The sequence below is a fragment of the Apodemus sylvaticus genome, chromosome 1 (genome assembly GCF_947179515.1).
Source record: "Apodemus sylvaticus chromosome 1, mApoSyl1.1, whole genome shotgun sequence".
NCBI lineage: Eukaryota > Metazoa > Chordata > Mammalia > Rodentia > Muridae > Apodemus > Apodemus sylvaticus.
In genome coordinates, this window is record NC_067472.1 from 44890007 (window position 1) to 44911043 (window position 21037).

General features: G+C 39.3%; 1 protein-coding gene across 2 annotated transcripts in view; it reads left to right on the plus strand.

Moving 5' to 3' along the window:
* The window catches only part of Pcsk5 (proprotein convertase subtilisin/kexin type 5), a 424235-nt gene that overhangs the window by 131246 nt on the left and 271952 nt on the right, over window positions 1-21037 (plus strand). For both annotated transcript variants that reach the window (XM_052188627.1, XM_052188618.1), the window contains exons 4-5: window positions 3201-3344; window positions 6110-6186. In XM_052188627.1, coding sequence (XP_052044587.1) covers window positions 3201-3344; window positions 6110-6186 — 221 coding nt within the window. The remainder of the gene's footprint in view (window positions 1-3200; window positions 3345-6109; window positions 6187-21037) is intronic.

Here is a 21037-nt window from a genome sequence, read left to right on the forward strand (position 1 = left end):
CTTATGGGGGTATAAACTGTTTGCCATTGTACACACCCTGCAATATACTTTCAAGGACACAAGAGCTTGTTTGGGTAAGAATGTGATACACTTAGCTAGAGTAACCCATGTGTGGTGTATTTCCATTTCATATGCTCATTGTTGTTTCTGAGAACTTAGTCAGCTGTGCATGGACAGTAATGGACTAGCGTTATCCAAAGTGAAGATACACATGTGCCAGTAAATATTCAAACTGTGAACACATGTGATTTCTCCAGTTCTAATTTGCCCAAGTTTCCATTGGTCCCTTGGTGAGCTCCAGCCTGTGGACACATGTACGTTGACACCATTCTATATACAAGGCATTAGTCACGACAGAGATCTCAATGCAATTGGCTACAAATATGAAAACTATGGCCAATATGTGTGCTTTCATCCATGAGTACTGCTTTAACATGTATATCTAGCAGGGGGATCTAGGCCAGGACTAAGACCACTTTCATCAGGCTCTTAGGAATTGATGAGGTTATTCTCATTTCTTTACTGGGTGACATCATTAATTTATGTTCTCTTTGCTTTGAGTATCTCAGGCATATGAGACAATTATGCCAGTAAGATATCTGGAAACCTAATATGCTGAAATATATTAAAAATCAGTGGTTCTTATTGAGGTCTTGGGATTCTGTCCCTCACTCACAATGCATTCTGCAAGTGGCCTGTGACTTATTACTCGTCTTCCAGAAACAGTGTAAGCTTCTGTTAACTCGTTAATCCTCATCATATTTTTACTATTAATATAATTTCTTTGGTATCTGGACCATATGCCATGTTAAAATTATCAAATGAACCTATCATCTGTGCAGCTCCCAACTACCACCATTGCTTCTGCAGTAGTGGATAGAAGAGATACAAAATGTAGTACCAGATTGTTTAAAATGATCCAAATAGGATTCGGCAGAGGCAGAGGTGGGAATGGTCCAAAAGACCGAGGCTCACTCCACCACACATGTTTTCCATTGACGGCTGATGTCCTTCAGTTTTCCTAATTACAACTTCAGGCTGTGTCCATCCGCTCCGGATGCTTATTCCATCTGTGGCTTGCCTGGATCCTGTGCATTTCCTTCCTTCCTTCAGCCCACCTCTCGGCCACATTAACTTTATTCCCAGTCACAATGCGTACCACAGGTGCTCACAGCAAGTTTTGGGGAAAAAATAAAATGGATATTTGTTAGTATTACTTTATGTTAAGTTAGAATATTTGGTGAGGGGAGGCTCTAGTGCTTGGTCAGAAGGGAACAATTGGAAAAATGGGTATTTGTCAGTCTGCAGCACTTCTTTTTGCTATCATTTCTTTTAGCAAAACTAATAGCTGGTCAGACATGGCTGAAGAGGTCAAAGTAGGATGCATGATTCTAATCTTTAACTGGAAATAAAGTTGAGGTTACCCTTTGATTCTGAGTCTATTGATTAAGCAGTGTTTGTGAACTCTTAGTTTAGACTTCAGTTCTTTGGTCAGTCAGGGAGACCAACATACAAGCTTCGGCCATGAGCAATACAACGCAGCACAAGCCAGTGAGCATGAGTTGGAGCCTCCAGAACAAGTGTGTATGTGCATCTGCATGCCCGTGTTCCTACGGTCCTGGGAAAGAAGAAGAGGAGCAAGCCCCAAGAGGTTGTGCATGTGGGTCCAGAATGTGGTCAAGAAACTGGAGGGAGGAACCATGCTGCGATTAGGGTCAGTAGACTAGGATAAACACAGGGCCCAGCGAGGCCTGTTCCTCTTCTTCTGGCTTGCTATCCTCAGTGTCTTCTGTCCAGCCTTTTCTCTCCATACCCTTCTGCACATCACAGTCCTAGCATTTGCTGCACTCAACAGGATGCTAGTCTCTGTGCTCTTACTAACATCCAGTCCCCAACTGTCACATGACCTCCACACACCTTTTCCTTTCTCAGGGACTGCAGTCTCCTGCTGACTGTGTCCCTAAAGCAGTACACTCAGGCCCTCCAACACACACCACCAAAAGAGATACTCACTCTCTCTCTCTCTCTCTCTCTCTCTCTCTCTCTCCTCTCTCTTCCTCTCTCCTTCCCTCCCTCTCTCCCTCCCTCCCTTTAAAACACAGTGAACACTCTCAGTTGTCTTGTTCGCTCATTTTTCTGTTTTCTGTGGCCCTCCTCTAGGCTGAATACCTAAGACATTTTGTTTGCAACCATACTGAGCCTGCAGTGGGTGCCCGATACAATGTGTGTTAAATCCATCAGTGCCAGTGTGGTCCCTGTTATATTTGGGGTGGAGAAAACCTGGCATCCCTTTCCATCTCCTAGCGTGGGGCAATTTGCTGAGAGGCGGGAGGAATGTGGTGAGTGATGAATGGGGAGCAGGACCTGGTATTACTGTGACATTACACGCTTCCCTTGTGCTTCTTCTGAGTCTTAAGAACCTGGAGAACAGGAACCCTCTGGAGTATTTCAAAGAGATAGGCTTGGAAGGAACAATCGGGTGGGCTGAACCAACATGACTAAATTATATCAGAAAAAAAGCTGCTGGCCCCATTCCTCTTCCAGTGTGTTTGGACAGTGGAGACCTTGCAGAACGAAATTTCTGCATACATGTTCTGTGATCCTCCTGGCCCCTGTAGCTCCTGTATACAGCTTACTAGGTCGAATGCATGACTTGGCTTGTTTGCCCTTCTCAAAGCAGTGCTGAATGAAACTGCCTACCCTTGTTAAGTTAGTGAAAGCATTTAGAGAGCCTGTTGTTCATTTCTCACAGGAACATACCTCCGGCTGGCTGCACTAGTGGAGCTCGAGTCAGTCCCGGTTGTATCTGGATTGGCTCCTGGGTACCTGGCCAAGGCATGAGAGGATATATATTCTTCAGTTACCCTTTTGAGGTTAGATAATGAAATGTAGCAGTGGTTGTTTATCATCCATTAGTGCATGGTGACAATAAATTATCCCTTATTCTGTTGATATGCTGGATTTTTAAAGCCTATCTATGGTACTCATATTAGTGCCCAGCACTAACCAGGTCATATTTATCCTCCTTCTCCGTATACCTCTTCTTGTACCCTCTTGGTTACCACTGTGGGGATGAGTGTTTCCCGTCTACCAGTCAGCAGACCGAATTGCTCTTCATTCAATACTGTCTTCACAAGTGGTTAATTCTCCTGTCTTCTCACTGCTATTCAGTAATCTACAATGGTCCTCTCGTTCTTTAGCACTGCAGTGACAACACCCATCCTTGCCAGTCAGACATGAATATTGAAGGAGCCTGGAAGAGAGGCTATACGGGGAAGAACATCGTGGTGACTATCCTGGATGACGGCATCGAGAGAACCCACCCAGATCTAATGCAAAACTACGTGAGTGTTTTCTGGAGTCACCAGTCCTCCATCCTTGGAAGTGGGGCACTCTGTTGGGATGGTCCAGGAGTGGGCAAGCTGCTGGCAAATGTGGTGGGAGATGTGGCAGGCTCTGTATGCTGCTTTCCTTATAAAATGTAAGCTCTTACAGCACAGGGAACACAAGAGAACACTTCTCTCTCTCTGATTCCCCATGCCTTGGGTGGGGTGACCTTCCAAAGGAGAGCCGATAGGTATTAGAAACCCTGCCACCAATGCCATCTGTTACCAACCATGCCCAGTCTTCTCAATAATTCTGCCAGGCAGCTCACTGCCTTTTGTGGAAAAGTTCAAACTGAGAACTTTTCTCCAGTTGTTCTGCCATCTTTTTCTTCCACATGTCTTTAAAAAAAAAAAACCCAACTTGTTCAAAACAAAATTTGAGATTATAATATAATTACATCATTTACCCTTTCCTTTCCTCTGCAAACTTCCCATGTAACCCTCCTGACTTTCAAAGTCATGACCTCTTTTTTTCACTGATTGTTGTTACATACATATATACATATATACATATATGTACATATATGTACATATATACATGTATACATGTATACATATATGTACACACATACATATATATGTATACATGTATACATATATACATACATACATATATACATACATACATACATATTCCTAAAATTACAAATACAGCCTGCCCAGTCTGCATAATGTTACTTGTATGTATGCTTTCAGTGCCGAGGATTTAGTAATAGATAAGTAATTGGTGTGTTCTTCCCTATGGAAAACTATTTCTGTAGCTGTTGGCATTCTTTAGAACCTGTAGTCTTTGTGTCGGTTAAGTCCTGTGAACTTATGCCGTCTACTTTGGCATGTCTATCACTGTCCTTGTTCAGTTTGCTTAGGTAGCTATATTGATGTGAGTTTTGGGTGTAGCTTCTGACATTACTAGGAGACACAGTATCACAGTGATCCTGATCAACTCCCTGATCCTCTGGCTCTTAGAGTGTTTTTGCCTCCTCTGCCCCTTTGTTGCCTGAACGGTCCCTGAGCCTGAGGTGTAGGAATCATTTTGTAGATGTACTCATTAAGACCGGTTTCTGCATTCTGATTGGTTGTGGTTTTCTGAAACGGTCTCTATCCATTGCAAAGAGACCCACTCCTCGTTTGCTCCTGGTACTACATATCCATCCATCCCTTCCTTGAGAAGGAGCTGAAGATTTGCTTAGCTCTGCTTTGAATAGAAGTCGGTGGTTAACCTCACCCTGTGGCCAAGTACATTCTGATAAATGAATGCCTCTTTGAAGCATAGAACTTATATCACTTCAGATACAGGTGAAGTAACTTAAGTCTAGAGATTAAAGTCAGTTATCCTGAGTGAGATATGAGATCAGAACTCAGTTGTACAAGGACATCTGTCTTGACATATGCCAGGAGGGCTCTCTGTGTATGCCACCACCTGCTGCAGACTGGGCTTCAGTAAGTGAAGTTCACGTCCACCTACCTAATCATCATGGCAGCTTTTGCCTCTGTTGTTTTCATTCTGAAAAGACATTCTCTAGGACCTGTTCAGTTATCAATGAAGCTGCTGTCCCACTTCTTACTTGATGGCCAGGAAAATCATTCTCTTATTCAGACCAAAGACTTGAACTTCTATGTGATTTGTTTCATGTCCATCCGGATAGTCTACAGAATAGTCTGTTGGGTGCCTCTGTTTCCTGTGAGTAAAACTGTTAAGGTGTATTTGAGTCACTCATTCCAAAGTACTTCCAGCTCTGACAGCCACTCCGAGGAAGCAGGGCTCCTGTGTACAGAAAGCAGAATCTAACAACGTTATATGCATCATGTGTTGTCCTTAACTCTACAAAGCGTTTCAAACTCTGTGGGCTAAACTGTATTTTCAGAAACATAAGAATTTAGTAAGGACTGGAAGCAAAGATAATATTGGCTTTTATTAACATTGGAAATAGAAGCAAAAATGAAGCATAGGGGAATTAATAATATCCTGGAACAGGCAAAACACAGGAAGAAAAAATTAAACTGTAGAAGTGACCCTGTGAGTTCTCTTTAGTATTCTGGAGATTTTATCCTACACATTTAAAAGCAAACAAAGAAATCCAACTCTGGCTTCAGAGGTTCTGTTTTCTCATTTTAAACTGTAGCTTAAGACAGCTTTGCTCATCATTTGGGCTGTTGTCGGAGCTGTAGGATAATAGTAAGAGTCTGACTTGTAGGCTTTATGGAATAGAAATTATGCCTGAAACAAGAGTAATGTTGTGTAATACAGATCCCAGGAAACCTGATAGAATAAACATCTAATATCTTAGCTGGCTTGTCATTTATGTGAGAATAATTGGTTTTTCTTCTAAAAAATTACTAAAATATGCTAAAGATTATTGCAAGCTCAGGACATCAAGTAAGGGGTGGATATATATATATATATATATATATATATATATATATATAGCTTAGAAAATGTGGAATTCAGGGCATCTCTGCAAAATAAGTATCTCAGGAACTGGGTCACTCTGGATAAGAAAGGGAAAGTCCTTTGCTCTATACAGACTATATTACCTTAAAGAGATAATACCGCAGTGATTATTATTGAACCAGCAGTCTCTTCCTAGGGTGTCTAGTGCTAGTGAACCATGGGTATATTCATTAACCTAATTACTCTCTTGCAGAAATGCATTTAAGAATGCATGAGCTTATGAGGTATCTCTAACTACAGTCTGTTTCCCCTCTTTTCTTCACGGTCATAGGACGCTCTGGCAAGCTGCGATGTGAATGGGAATGACTTGGACCCAATGCCTCGTTACGATGCAAGCAATGAGAACAAGTAAGATTCAGAGGCGGGCTGACGTGAGGCTGACTGGGAGCTCTGCTCTCTGCTTATGCTGAGGGGAGGCGTCTCTTCAGATCTCTTGGTAACAAATGGTCTTTAAATCATAGCAGGAGAAACAGGTATCTTTTTTCTGAAGTTTCCAAATTAGAAAGTGGAGTTGTCTATATAGGAAAACATAACTGCTGGCAGAGCCCTGGGGCATGGCTCACATCTCCAAATCTTACAGATGGAAGGGAAGATGTTGCCTCCTGAGATAATTAGTCCATAAGGCATTTTTTTTTAAAAAGATAAATGTGCTAAGGGGAGAGAGAGAAAAAAACAAGAGTAATTCTCAAAATTTCACTTAGTGTTAAATCCAGCATATATGTTTGAACATTGGAGTCATGGTTACAGGTTGGACTTTACACCAGGGTAAAACAGAACACTCAAAGCATTATTACCCATCATGGGCTGCTTTCACTTTTCTACCTCACTTCCTAATGAAGAGGCCCTAATGTCTCTTCCCACTTAGAATGGTAGTTTTCAGTGAATACAAACGAAAATGAAGATCCACTGACTAGCAGAATCTTTATCATTCTTTAGTGGGTAAGCGGCAACGGTTTTTCCTTCCTGCATAGACCATCAGCAGATATTCCTGGTCACTAAACCACATTAATTGAGTTCTTCCTTCCCAAACTTCAAAGCTCTCCTGAGAAAAGGTTAAAATTTAGAATTTTTTATAATTTAGTTGTTATTTATATGAGTACACTGTAGCTGTCTTCAGACATACAAGGAGAGGGCATCAGATTCTATTACAGATGGTTGTGAGCCACCATGTGGTTGCTGGGAACTGAACGCAGGACCTCTGGAAGAACAGTTGATACTCTTAACTGCTGATCCATCTCTCCAGCCCCAATTTAGAAAATTTTATGTGACATTTTCTTATCATGTTTGAGCTGGGGCCACAGAAATGCAAAGAAGACTGCTTTGGCAATATATTGGGTACTATTGGCAATCCACTGTTTTTCTTTGGGGGATATTTTCTTAGGTAGCATTTGGTTAAGTATGTCAACAAGCTCAGATTAAAACCAGACAACCCAGATAAACTATCTATTGCTTTCTTCAAACTACAAAGATGTTTCAATGAAGAAGCTATAGAAATATGCCATGTGTTAATATCAACTACCAAGTGTATGTGACAACTAGGGTCTGTGGCAAAAATAATAATGCATAAACTGATATGTGTAGACTTTACCAGGTTATAGTTCATAGACTTCTTTCAGACATGGTCTTTATTGTCTAGATTATAATGTTCCATGAACTTCACATAAGCAGTAAGATTTTCATGCAACATGAGCTGATTTCTTTCTTTTAGCCCAATTACAAGCCATGCTGAGATGACTTGAATCATTTAATATTTAAGAATGTACTCTTGTGGTGTTAGGGATGAGATATGAGAAATAGCTGTCCTTCCGTGTTTACTTTGAATTTAAAATTTCTCTAAAAATAATCTTTAAGACAACAAACAATATACTGCTAGTACTTCTCCACACCCTGTTCTGATGACGTGCAGTAAAGGTATGCCTAAGAATCCAACAGCCCTCAGCAGAATCCCAAACACAGGGAAGGGACAGACTCGACATCTATAGCATTCACAAATGTCCTTGGCCATGCTGCACACGCGATAGGGATGTAATTAAATGGTAGCCTAATTTTCTATGTGTTAAAGAGATGAATGTATCAAGACTCTAATAAGGTGGTTACTTACCTTGGGAAGAACCCGAGGTGTACTTACTCCTTTTATGAGCACAAATAGCCGCATTTCTGCTCACAATCTACATGCAAGAAAACGATAAATGCTAAAACCAAGAGGAGAAAACAGAACAGAGAGGGAAAGTACAAAACAGACAGAGGGCCAAGCAGAAGGGAAGGTGTGCAGGGAGAAGGCCCCCAAGTGACTGTGGAGTGGAAGGAAGGCCACCTGAGAGCAGACAGAAGCTGCAGGGCCACCGGTGTGACCATATGTGCATCATTATGTCCTAAGGTGGGAGCTGTGTGTTTATGTGCTCCTACATGTTCTGTTTATCTGATGTATTTCGGTTTGTTTAGTTTAATTCACCTAGTGATTCTAGGAGAGAGCTGCACATAAATAAATGCCAATTCCACATATGCTCAGCACAGTCCCTAACGTATCAATCATGTTGGACGAGTCTGTTTATCAAAACAAGTGTTAGAGCAAAACTGACTGTAATGTGCCTATTCACTGCATTCATCACATAAATGTTTGCAGAGAGAAAAGAGGAAGGGAAAATGTAAAATGTCTACGTGGAGTTAATGCCCAATGTCCTGCTTTAGGATGTGAATGTACAGATATGCTGTGGGTAAGAGTGAAAGACCAATGGGTTGAGCCCTGTAGCTAATTATGTCTAAACTTGATCCCTTAGCTAGTTATATTTAAATCTACCTGTGATAAGTTTTTGCATTGAAATGGAGTGGTGACTATTTTCAAAGGTATGTGTTCTATAACAATGCTGACCAGTATGTCCATATGTAAAAAAGCTAGCTGTTTGGCTGTTTGAGTACTGGTCCTACTGGTAATTTGAAGATTTTTTTTTTTTTTTTGGTCTCTTTTAGACAAGGTTTCTCTGTTTGGCCTTGGCTGTCCTGGAACTCACTCTGTAGACCAGGCTGGACTAGAACACAGAGATCTGCCTGTCTCTGCCTTCTGAATGCTGGGATTAAAGACATATGCTAACACCACCCAGATCGGACTATCCTTTTAAGCTCATAAGCTTAGATATAGTAATGATAGACTGCTAATGGGTTGAATTTGGGGACTGCTTTTAAACGTAGGTGTTCATGAATCACTAGAGTATTTCTCCTTCTGGAGTGCCCTACTGTATCCCAATTTGACCTGCTCAAAGAGGGGTCACTTCACTTCATTGAGTGAAATGGGATTTCGATTGATGGATGGTTTCAGCTTTGTTGAAGATGTATGCCAATAGTTGTAGTCTTTTAAAAACATTTCAGTTAAAATAGAATTACACTTTCCTCTCCCTTTTCTCCCTCCAAGCCCCCCAAGATACCTTCCTTGAACCCCTCCCATATAACCACCCACTTTCAAGTTGATAGCTTCTTTTTATTATTATTGTTCGTGTGCAGGTGTGTGTGCATGCGCGAGTGTGAGTGTGTGTGTGTGTGTGTGTGTGTTCACAATTGTATACAAATACAACCTGCTGAGTCTACTTTTGATATTGTTGAGGGTATGGTCTCAATGACAACCAGTCTACATTGGATAAATGTAGCCTTGACAATAAAATGGAAAAAATTTCAAGATCCTACATTATCATTCCCTATATCTTTTTACGGAAGCCACAGGCACCTACGATATCAGGTATTACTCAAGTCTCTCAGTCATTCTGCTTGGTTTTTTGTTGTTGTTGTTGTTGTTTGTGTTTGGTTTGTGTGTGTGTGTGCATATGCATGTGTGTGTTCCCTCTTGGCTAGCTAAGAACATGCATTCTAGCAATTATGGTTAATATGTCTATGCTCAGTAGACTACACTGCTAGACTGAGTGGATGGATATATCTTTAAACATGGATCCAGGAGGAGATAATCCTTAGACAAGGGATAAAAGTAGATTTGTAGTTGAGAAGAGATAAATGAACCTGGGCTGTCTGTGATTACCTTTGTGTCCAACTAACTTGAACCTTGCTACTTAAAAATAATACATGGAAAGTAACGCAACTCTATTCACTTCAAAATATACAGTACACTATGTAACACACTAAACTAACTGCATACGAGGTAGTTAGAAACTATAGCTCTTATTACTATAAATACATGGTCTGTTCACTTTTCTGACTCTTGACAATCAGCTAAAATTAAAGTGATCTCAAAGGATGTGTGCATACGAACATTTAAATCTATGTTAAGTGTAGGAAGCTCTGTCTCCAGGTTTAAAGATTGAGCTACAGACTGTTCTGCCACTGAGGACTGAGATCTTCGGCTTACGCAGCTTTCAGTACATCAATGGTTTTGTTAGTTTTACTCTTAAAATCCTTATTATTTATTTATTCATTTATTTATTTATTTAAATTAAAATAGAATCATATCACTCTCTTCTTTCTTCCCTCCAGCCCTCAAACCCTAGCCTCTTATTTCTCTGATTATCATTGTGACATATATATGTATACACAAATATATAAATACTACCAGCTGGGTCTGTTTAGTAGTTTGTGTATGGTTTCAGGGTAGAGTACTCTGTGTAGAACAACCAATAAGGGGGCTCATCCTTGGAAAGGCTAATTCTCTGTCTCCCAGCAGTCACTGGTAGCACTGGTAGTAGCACTGATTTGTCTAGGGGCAGGACTCTGAAGTTTTTCTTCTTCCATGTTAACATATCCATTGATATTACTATCGTTCTGCAACCATTTCTAGGAGAGCATGTTTCACAGTGGACTTCCTGGAATTCTGGTTCTTTCAATCTTTCTGCCCCCCTTTCCCATTGTTCCCTGAGATGAAGAGGATGTGATGTAGATGGATCTGGTGAGGCTTGGTTTCCCTTGGTTTGTTTACATCTGAATTGTGTCAAATTGTGATTGTCTGTGAGAGTCTCCATCAGCCTTAAAGAGAAGGTGCTTTGATGAGTGGTGTATGCAGGTGATATGACATGGAAAAATGTAAAAAACAGGGGTGGGGATTCACTGGGGATTGGGGGAGAAAAATATAAATGTAGAAGGAGGGACAAGGGACAAATAATACCATAGTTGTTTTTAGTAAAGCTATAAGGAATCATTATTTTATAATTACCCCCAAATTATATACAATACATATAAGTGTATGTATAGGACATATAAGTGTATATATATATGTGTATATATATTCTATATATTTATATATGTATGACATACATACATATATGATATATGTATAGCATATATACATAATGTATAACATATATGTATAGCATACATACATAATGTATAACATATATGTATAACATGTGTGTGTGTGTGTGTATGTGTGTGTGTGTGTGTGTGTGTGTGTATGTTTGCTATGCTACTTAGCTGACATTACTCCCCATAATAGCCAAAGATTAACAAAGATCCCAGGTACAAGAAACCTCCATTAGAATGGTTGGTCAGGGTAGTTCAAGTGACTCCCAAGACAATATAGACTAGTGATGTAACCTTTGGTTGCCTCTCAGATGTCGAAGGTAAGCTTCTTTTGGTGAACACACCATACTCTTGGGACCTCTTACTCAGCTATTCTACCTGTATGTATTCTACCTGAATGCCTCCATCCTGCAGTTTAATTCCAATGGTAGCAGAAAATACTATGCAAGTTGCCAAGTCAGGGAAGCAATTAATTGGATGTAATATTAAGGAGAGGAGTTTCAATTTTAAGAAAGTCAAAATGTGGAAGTTGAGGCATATTCTATGCTGATCATCTTGTGTGATCAGACCTATTAGTTTGGCAGTGTATTTAGAATTCCCTAGTACTTGACTGCATTTGTTCATTTTTTAATGATTATTTGTCTAAACTACATGGCTTAACTATGGTGATGAAATTTATATTGATTGTTAGTAGATTGAATAGGGGACCAATGGCTCAAGAATTTTCATTATCAATAGAGAATATAACCCAATATGTATGCATTCTATATCTTAGACTTACATGATTATGACTGGTACCAAATTGGTGAAGGATGTCATCTCAGAAGTACAAAGCTATGTAGTTCCTTTTCCTCACCATTCTATCAGTGCCCAAATGGTTATATGTTGAATCTGTGTTATTGATAATAAAGAAATAACATCATAAACCGAGATTGGGAACACCTGCCATGTGCTCCCGATTTGCCTCAATTCATTACGCCTTGCATTGCTGTGGACTTAGAGTGTCTCCCTACAAATGACACAGTCTCGCTGTCTCCTGGCATTTCATCCCTCTACTTCTATTTCAGTAAATGAATTATTGATGACTGAGTTAGAGCAACTCTTCCCTCAGTTGCCTCCTGTTAAATGTTCTCTTTGCTTAAGTCACCACAATGTGCATGACAGAAGATGATACCATTGTATCATATTGTGTGTACGGTGTGTGACTTCAGAATCCAACTGTTCTGCAAAAGAAACCAACCTAGACGTTAAGATTCATTTTCTTAAATGAATAAGGATTTTTTTCTGTTCCTTATTTTTGAGACTTAACAAAAGAAATACATTTCCTTTGCTTCTTCGATCTTTCACACATTTTTTGTGTTTTTAAGAATGTTAGTATGGTACAGAAACCAATGTGTGTGTGGCTATTTCTAATTTCTGCACAGCTGTCCCCTGGAGATAGTACTCTAACACAAAGCCAATGCATTTAGATTATAATGGAAATACTATAGCTCAGTACTAGACTAAAAACTCCACACTGTAAGATCTGTGATCATACCAAGTTGGAGCATTAGTAATTCTTTATAACCATAATTTAACGAAAGTACTAGTTATCTATAATTTAGGAGAACAGACACAACTTACAAAAGAAGCGGAGGGTTGTTAGCAACGTTTAAATTGCCTTTCTATATAGTTTTCAAAAATATTCCTTTAATATATTTTCAAGATAACAGTTCCAACTAGTAGTTGCTTTGTCTCTGAGTATCAAATAAATTCATGCATAATAACATTGACTGCAAATACAATTCCAAGAGTTTTCACACTAAGAATATTTTACCCTTTTCATATACAGCTGCTGTACTCTGTAACAATGTCTTAGATTAGATAATCTACAAATAAAAAGAATAGAAAAACGAAAAGGAAGTTAATTTAATATACAGATTTTGAAGGATGAGTAGTCTAAGTTGAAGGGAACAATGGATTTACTGTCTGCAGCAGGTCTCTTTCTTTCTTTTTCTTTTTTTTTCTTTTCTATATTCTTTGTTTACATTCCAAATGATCTCCCCTTTCCCAGTTCCTTCCTCCCAATATGTCCCATAAGCCTTCTTCTCTCCACCCATTCTCCAATCACCTCCCTCCTTTTTCTCTATCCTGGTACTCCCCTACAATGCTAGATCAAGCCTTTCCAGGATCAGGACCCTCTCCTTACTTCTTCATGGGAGTCATTTGTTATGCTAATTGTGCCTTGGGTATTCAGAGCTTCTGGGCTAATTAATATCCACTTATCAGAGATTGCATTCCATGTGTATTTTTTTGGGATTGGGTTATCTCACTTAGGATGATATTTTCCAGTTCCAACCATTTGCCTAAAAATTTCATGAATTCATTGTTTTTAATTGCTGAGTACTATTCCATTGTGTAAATATATCACATTTTCTGTATCCATTCCTCCACTGAGGGACATCTGGGTTCTTTCCAGCTTCTGGCTATTATAAATAAGGCTGGTATAAACATAATAGAGCATGTGTCCTTATTGCATGCTGGGGAATCCTCTGGGTATATGCCCAGGAGAGATATAGCAGGGTCCTCCGGAAGTGTCATGTCCAGTTTTCTGAGGAACCGCCAGCCTGATTTCCATAGTGGTTGTACCATCTTACAATCCCACCAGCAGTGGAGGAGTGTTCCTCTTTCTCCACATCCTCGCCAACATTATGAAAATAATGTCTGTGTGTGTTGACAATTTGAAAGACATAAGCAGTCTCCTTTGAGCAGGTTTCCTAAGGTCACTAATACTAACTGCTGGGACACTAGTGTTCTCTGCATCTCAGAAGACATTAAATTCTTTCAGATGGCTCTAGGAGAGATCTCCCAGAAATGGCTTGTTCTAGCTCAGTATTTAGCTCTGTTGGTTACCTGACCCCTGTCTGTGTCCGTGTATGTCCATTAAATGAATTGCTTTAGCCAGTTTAAAAAGCTTCAGAGTTCTGGGGTTAGTCTGTAACTGGCACAGGTGTATGTCTGTCTTTTATTTAATTTGCTGTCTTGTAGAGCAAAAGGAAAAATGTTCAAATACATCTGAGGACAAAAGTAATTAAATTTATGAGAGTCGTTTAAATAGCTGTTTATTCTTTAATGAAGGTTGAACAAATATGGAAAGTGGTTATCTAACCTCAAATTCCTATAGAGCTGTTACCTGAAGTATAAATATTCATCATCATAAAAATTACATTAATTATTCTGGGACTTGTATTCATGCTAATGCAACCTTCAAACTCTTTTGTTCTGTTCTTTGTCAATTTCACTATTTTCTCCTCTAGGATTTGGGGACTTACTGTCTTGGGACCCTCAGTAACAGTTTTGATAAAGCATTTGATTAATGCTATAGGTTAAAATGAAGTTTGGGTGTAATTTATGCGAACCCCATGTACTGTTGACATGAATAATTAATAGTTGCTTAAATTTAAATTTCTTATTTAAAAAAACAAACTCACAACTTCCTAGGGCTCTAAAGCAGATGGAAATTGCAGTAAGGGAAGATGTAAGTATCCTTTTTAAATAATGAATTAAGCATTTGAGCAGGGTTTCCAGACAGGTGTATTTATTTGTCTTTCTTTTTTAATCTCCTCCAGCCTCCTCCTTCACATGCCTGTATTTTCTGTTATTTCCTTCCATCCAGAAATATGCATGATCATAGATTCTGAAGACCTTATGAGGTGGTGGGTAAGAGAATCTTGGTGGCCTTACTAAACATAAGCTAACGGTCTAAGAACTCTCAAAGTGGATTAGCTGGCAAATTTCACGTGAGATTCAGAAGAGAAAAGTCAACTGAGGAGAAACAAACTTTTTTTCATTATTATACAACCTGTACAACTAACAGGATCAAGAATATCCTGAAAGAGTTTTGGACCTCAGTATTGCAGAATATTCCCTTTAAGATCATTGAGGTCATTGAGATGGCTGCACTTTAATTGTGATCAAATTCTTCCAGGTTAAAGGACTAAAGTTAGGATTTTGTCATTATAAGGTAACAGAGGTGCTATATTTTTGCTTATTAATCCTGATGCAGTAGAAGCTTCCTATTCCCATGTTGATTAGGTATTAATAAAAATGCATTTAGTTATCAGAGGATCATTCAGTAAAGAAGACTGGATGATAGAGAACAAAAATATCGTGCTTCTACAAGGTGCTTAGCTACCAGCCCACAGCCCATAGCCCATTGCCCCTTGGAGGAACATCCTTCAAAGATTTTCCCTTGCTCTATTTGTTCATCTTAAATTATCAATAGTCTATATATCTACCATGTTATGTTTGGTTCCATTTGGTTACCATGTAAACATAAACTAATAAAATTAGCACCTTTGCATCATGTCTAATCACCATTCACAGCGTCTCACATTCAGGAAGTGTGCCCACAGTTACTGAGTGACAGGCAGGATTTGAGCTCTTTTTTTTTTCTCACAGAAAAAAAATGGGCCCGCCTAGGCACCTCCTTTCCCCCTGAGGGACCAAACACACACAGACTTGGTATAGAATAGTTTATTCAGGGCAGAGGATGGGAGTTAATGGGAAGTGGAGGCAGAGAGAGAGAGGGAGAGAGAGGGAGGGAGAGAGAAAGAGAGAGAGAGAGAGAGAGAGAGAGAGAGAGAAAGAGAGAGAGAGAGAGTAGAGAAGTAGAGTGGAGGCCACCATGACCACGTGGACGGGGGAGGGGAGGAGAGCCCAAGAGGGGCAGAGAGGTGAGAGTATCAAGAGGCAAGAGTGATGAGAGAGAGAGAGGAGGGGAAAACAGCCCCTTTTTATAGTGGGCCAGGTCTACCTGGCTGTTGCCAGGTACTTGTAGGGTGGAGCTTAGACAGAATACTAACAGGCAGGGCAGAAAATTGGCTGGCCTTAGGGTTGGTCTGATTGGATGGTGAAGCTGGAGCTTGAGTCTGTCACCTTTAAAAAAAATCTTACTAATACATACTAACCACAGCTTTTTAAAGTGAAAATTAATGAGTGCCACCTGATCACAATTCAAGTAAAAGTTTTCTGAAAACGACGTGAACATGCCATACGTGTGAATGCTGATATTATTACAGGAGTTTATGTGAAGTAAGTATTTCAGGTCTCAGAAAACGGCTTAGCAGTTAAGAGCACTGATAGCTCTTCCAAAGGACTCAGATTTGATTGCCAGCACCCACATGGCTGCTCACACCCATTTGTAACTTCAGTTCCAGGGTATCCAATGTCCTTGTCAGACCTCTTTGGGTATCAAGCACACACTGCACAGACATACATGCAGACAAAGCATCTATATACATGAAATTTAAATATTAATTTTTTAAAAAATAAAGTGTCAGCCTAATTCCCAGAGGCCCCTGGGTTTATTTTTCACATTGCTTGATTTGGAGAGCAGACTCTGAGGCTGGAATCTCATGAAGGAAAAGTCACTGACCCAGTGTTTTTGCCTTTGGGTGAAGGGCTTTATGAGTGCCTTGAAAACGCTGTTTTGAGTGAAAAATTCTCTGTCGAAGATTAAGCCCAAGGAGCACCTAGAAATGACATCTTAAGGACGTGTTGCCCTTCAGAGAGCATGGCAGGCTCTCTTGAATCCCCTCTTCTCCACTCTCATCCCAAGCTGCCATTGCATGAATTTAAGTGACCTTTGTTACAGTAGTTTACCTCTTCCTATTTTTGGATACCCATATCCATCTGCATATAATTTACATATGCTAGTATATGCATTTGAATTTGCATGAATTACAGATAACATTCCTTGTGGTGTCATCCTGAGCTGAGATCAGCTGAGGGCTCCAGGTTTCTTATGACCTTCTTGCTTTTGGTTGGCATTTTCTCCTTCAGAAGTTCATCCTCATAGGATCACACCCCCTCCCACACCTGTCCCAATTACCAAAAATAGAATCCTCTTTTCTCCCTGGTCCTCAAGCCCTGATGTATCAGGTTGTTGTGTATGCCTTCTATCCCTTTCATTTTCCATCCTCCTGCTATTATGATCTTCCCAGATACTAGTGTTGTCATCATGCCAAAAGAGCAGCACTCAATGGTCTCTTGAATTCAACCCCATCTTGACCTCAGTTCTTTGTTACTGATGCTAAGTGACCTCATTTGAACCTGAGGAGTTTAAATTGTGACCTGAATGTTAACTTTATAGACTGTCAGAATGTCATAAAGTTTATTGTATTTATGTTCCCCTCTTAGAGTTGTGACAGAATGCTTAGAGGGAGAGTCTTCCAAAGGAATGGGAAGTATTTGATCTTGGAATGAAACAAGAACCTTTTTTTTCTTAATTCTCATCTACCTGCTTAATATATCACAATGGGAAAGTGACAGGCAGTGGAGAGGGAGAGATCAGTGAATTAAGGGTCTTGAATTTGCTGAAATGTAATCCAAAAGGAAGCACAAGGCTTCAAGTGGGGAACCCTGTCAGAAATAGACCTAGTAACAATCTTTCATTTCCTTCTGGTCCACATGGGAAGTCCACATGAAGGGGTAGGACCATCCAGGCTCTCCCATTGGTACTGCAGTTTTTCCCACTGCAGAGATACCTCAGTGACTCTGGTTTTGTTTTCTTGTAGACTGGATTAAGAGCAATGTGCTTCACCGTCTGAGGGGTGTGGTACTGGTGGCATTGTGATAGTAGAACAACAAATGCATATTTGTATGCATGTCCCTCTTATTGCTAAAATCTTTATGGCCCAAATGCAATAGGAGCAGCTATTTGAGAAAGCTGTTTCAAGTTACATTGATGTTCTTTAGTCCATATGTGTTCATAGCTGCCTTTTTATATATCACTCTTTTATATGATTTTCTTCCAAACTTTTGCTTGTTTCTATGAGATTCTTTGGGATTCTGAGCTGTCAAGCCTATTTCAATTATAAGGTATACTAAGTCATATTTAATGCATCCTGGTTGAAAGAAGACCCATTGCTCTTCATATATCTGTCAAGACTTGCATTTCCTTTCTCTTTACAGGGATGTTTGGCTACGAAAGAACTTTGTTAAAAATGTTATTCATATCTTAAACTCACAAAATGTTCTCCTTAAAAGATTGATGGGTTTCTAAAATTCATATAGATAGTACATATTTGTAAACTTCTAAGGCATATATTTGAAGTGAAAAAAAAAAAGAAAAATGCTTTTGGGTGAGGGAAGCCCAAGTAATTCCTAGATAAATTGCATTTTAAAATTATATTATCCTTCTATACACTGAGAGAATTTATTAAGACATGTGTACTCTCAAAAAAAAAAAAAAAGAAAAAAAAGAAAGAAAAACCACAGGCCTATGCAGAAACATGGGCAATTATCATATACTGATATTTGAAGTTAGCTGAGTCATTATAAAAAGTTCTATCATTTTAGAACTTAATGTATACACACTGCTCATTAAATTATCCTGTGAGCATTTTGGTAGCTCTGGGAAGTTTGATGTGTGACTTGAATGTAGTAGAGAATAACACTGTGACCTGAAGATGCTTTAGCTGTTTAAGCCATGAACAATCCACTCAGTGAAAGCTAACAAGGTCATTGTGTGTTTTTCATGAAAGAAGACAAAGGAGGAGCAAAGCCGTGGAACTATTTAGTAGCATTAGTCCATCTGTCCGTCTGTCAGCTCTTGGATGAATCTCACCTGCTCAAGGGGTGAAGAGCCATCTATGGAGAAAATGGCTTATTGGTTACAAATGGCTTATAGTTTACAAAGTACTTTTACACATATATCATATATCCAGTAGAAATTAATATCTCATAGGCAGGCTAGATTCAAATGTGTGTGTGTGTGTGTGTATAGTTCTCCCTCTCTCTCCCTCCTTTCCCCTCTCCGCCCCTCTCTCCCCTTCTGTCTCCCAGTCTCTCCCTCCCTCTCTCTCCCCCTCTCTCTTCTCTCTCTCTCTGTCTCTCTCTGTGTCTCTCTCTGTGTCTCTGTCTCTCTCTCTCCCTTTCTCTCTCTCTCTCTCTCTCTCTCTCTCTCTCTCTCTCTCTCTCTCTCTCTCTCTCACACACACACACACACACACACTCCAGCATCTCAGTTCTCTTCTATGTGTGATAACTTTTTTGCTTGTTCATCTTGGTGAAGGCCAAAGATTTCTTGGTTATGGTTACTGAATTGTTTTGAAACTGCCCATTTCCACAGGCTTCCCTTCCTGTTGTCCAGAGTGTTTCATGTCATCTGCATTCAAAACAAAAAAACAAAAAACAAAAAACAAAAAGCATAGCACCTGCCCACCACCGACCGACCATCTCTCCTCAAAATGTCACATTTGTACTGCTACAAAATCTTAGACATTTTGACAAAGAGTATGATAACCATGGGTTAAAATTCTATGCATAGAGCTCTTTTGTGCATGAAATTATTTTAAAATAGTGTAAAATTATTGTTAGACGTTGAGTGTAAGGCAAGGTAGACTTGGTAGACTTGGGTTTCACACTGCAAGTGTCGCCTTATATATGAAATATTCAAAACTCCCTGACTAAAGCACTTCTTGGTTCTAAGGATAGCAGATGAGAATGCTGTCAGAGGCCAAGCGAGCTCTCACTCACGTGAGGAGCTCTTCCTGTTCCTTCACTCTCTGTCTCCTCTCTCTTCCTCTCTCCATCCCTTGGTCTGTCTTGCTTCACTGTTTTTCTTGATTGAAGATAAGGTCTATAGTTTATAAATGGTCCACAGCTTACAAAACACTCATCTCTATCTCAGTGATATCCCTAACAGCTTTGAGCACCCTAGTATGTTTTCAGTAAACAACTTTTCTGCCTAACTCGGTCATTCCAAGATACCAAAATTTAAATATTACAAGTAACTTCTCTGAAGGGAGTAAAATGAAAGAAAACTCACATCGTTTATGGAACTGATTCTTGCCCCAAATTCATGTTCCTTGTGTCTCAGGAGATATCCTCACTCAGAGCAGTTACTGGGTGCAGCTTCTAAACATAGTGTTCATAAGTTAAAGAAACTCATGGAATAACTATAGTTCATTTATTAAAATAAATGTAGTGCTTATGAATAATGGACAATTTTTAATTCATGAGAGCAATTATAGTTCAGTTATGAGAATTTAATGCTTATTTTGTAGCATGCTGTTTCCTTCTGAAAAGAATTTTTGTAAACCTACTAAGTCCATATCAGTGCTTTACTTATAAATGCTTTAGTTTAAAAATGAAACTACTGATATATTTCAACTAATATGTTATTCAACTACTATGGTACTGTGAAATTGGGCAGAATGTGACTTGGAAAACATTGGATTTCCAAACATTCTTTCCTGGACCCACACTGATATGTCTTAATAGGCCTCAGCTTACATGGAAGGTGTGGTGGCTTCCTCTTCCTCAGCCAAGTTGTTTTTTTAAAAAAATACCATATTTTAGAATCTAATTTAAAACCTCTATTTCATTTGTTGTTTTTTTTTTTTAAAAATACCATATTTTAGAATCTAATTTAAAACCACTATTTCATAGTGAAATTCATCTTAGAATTGAACTTGAAATGAAAGGTTTCCTTATACAATTAATTATTTAATTAATTAATTAAAACCTTAGCATTAGGAGCCCCAGCAAAGTGCTGTGAGGGAATTGTCCTGCAATTTCACAGAGAGACTATGCAAATGTTAGCTTGACCCCTACAGTCTCTGATCCACACTTTGCCTCCATGTTTGCTCCAGTGAGTATTTTGTTCCCCCTTCTAAGAAGGACCGAAGCACTCACACTTTGGTCTTCCTTCTTCTTGAGCTTCATGTCTTCAATGACTTCATGTCTTCAATGACTTCAACGAGCTTCTGGGCTAATATCCACTTATCAGTGAGTGCATACCATGTGTGTTCTTTTGTGATTGGGTTACCTCATTCAGGATAGTATTTTCTAGTTCCATTCATTTGCCTAAAAATTTCATGGATTCATTGCTTAATAGATGAATAGTACTCCATTGTGTAAATGTACCACATTTTCTGTATCATTCCTCTATCGAAGGACATCTGGGTTGTTTCCAGGTTCT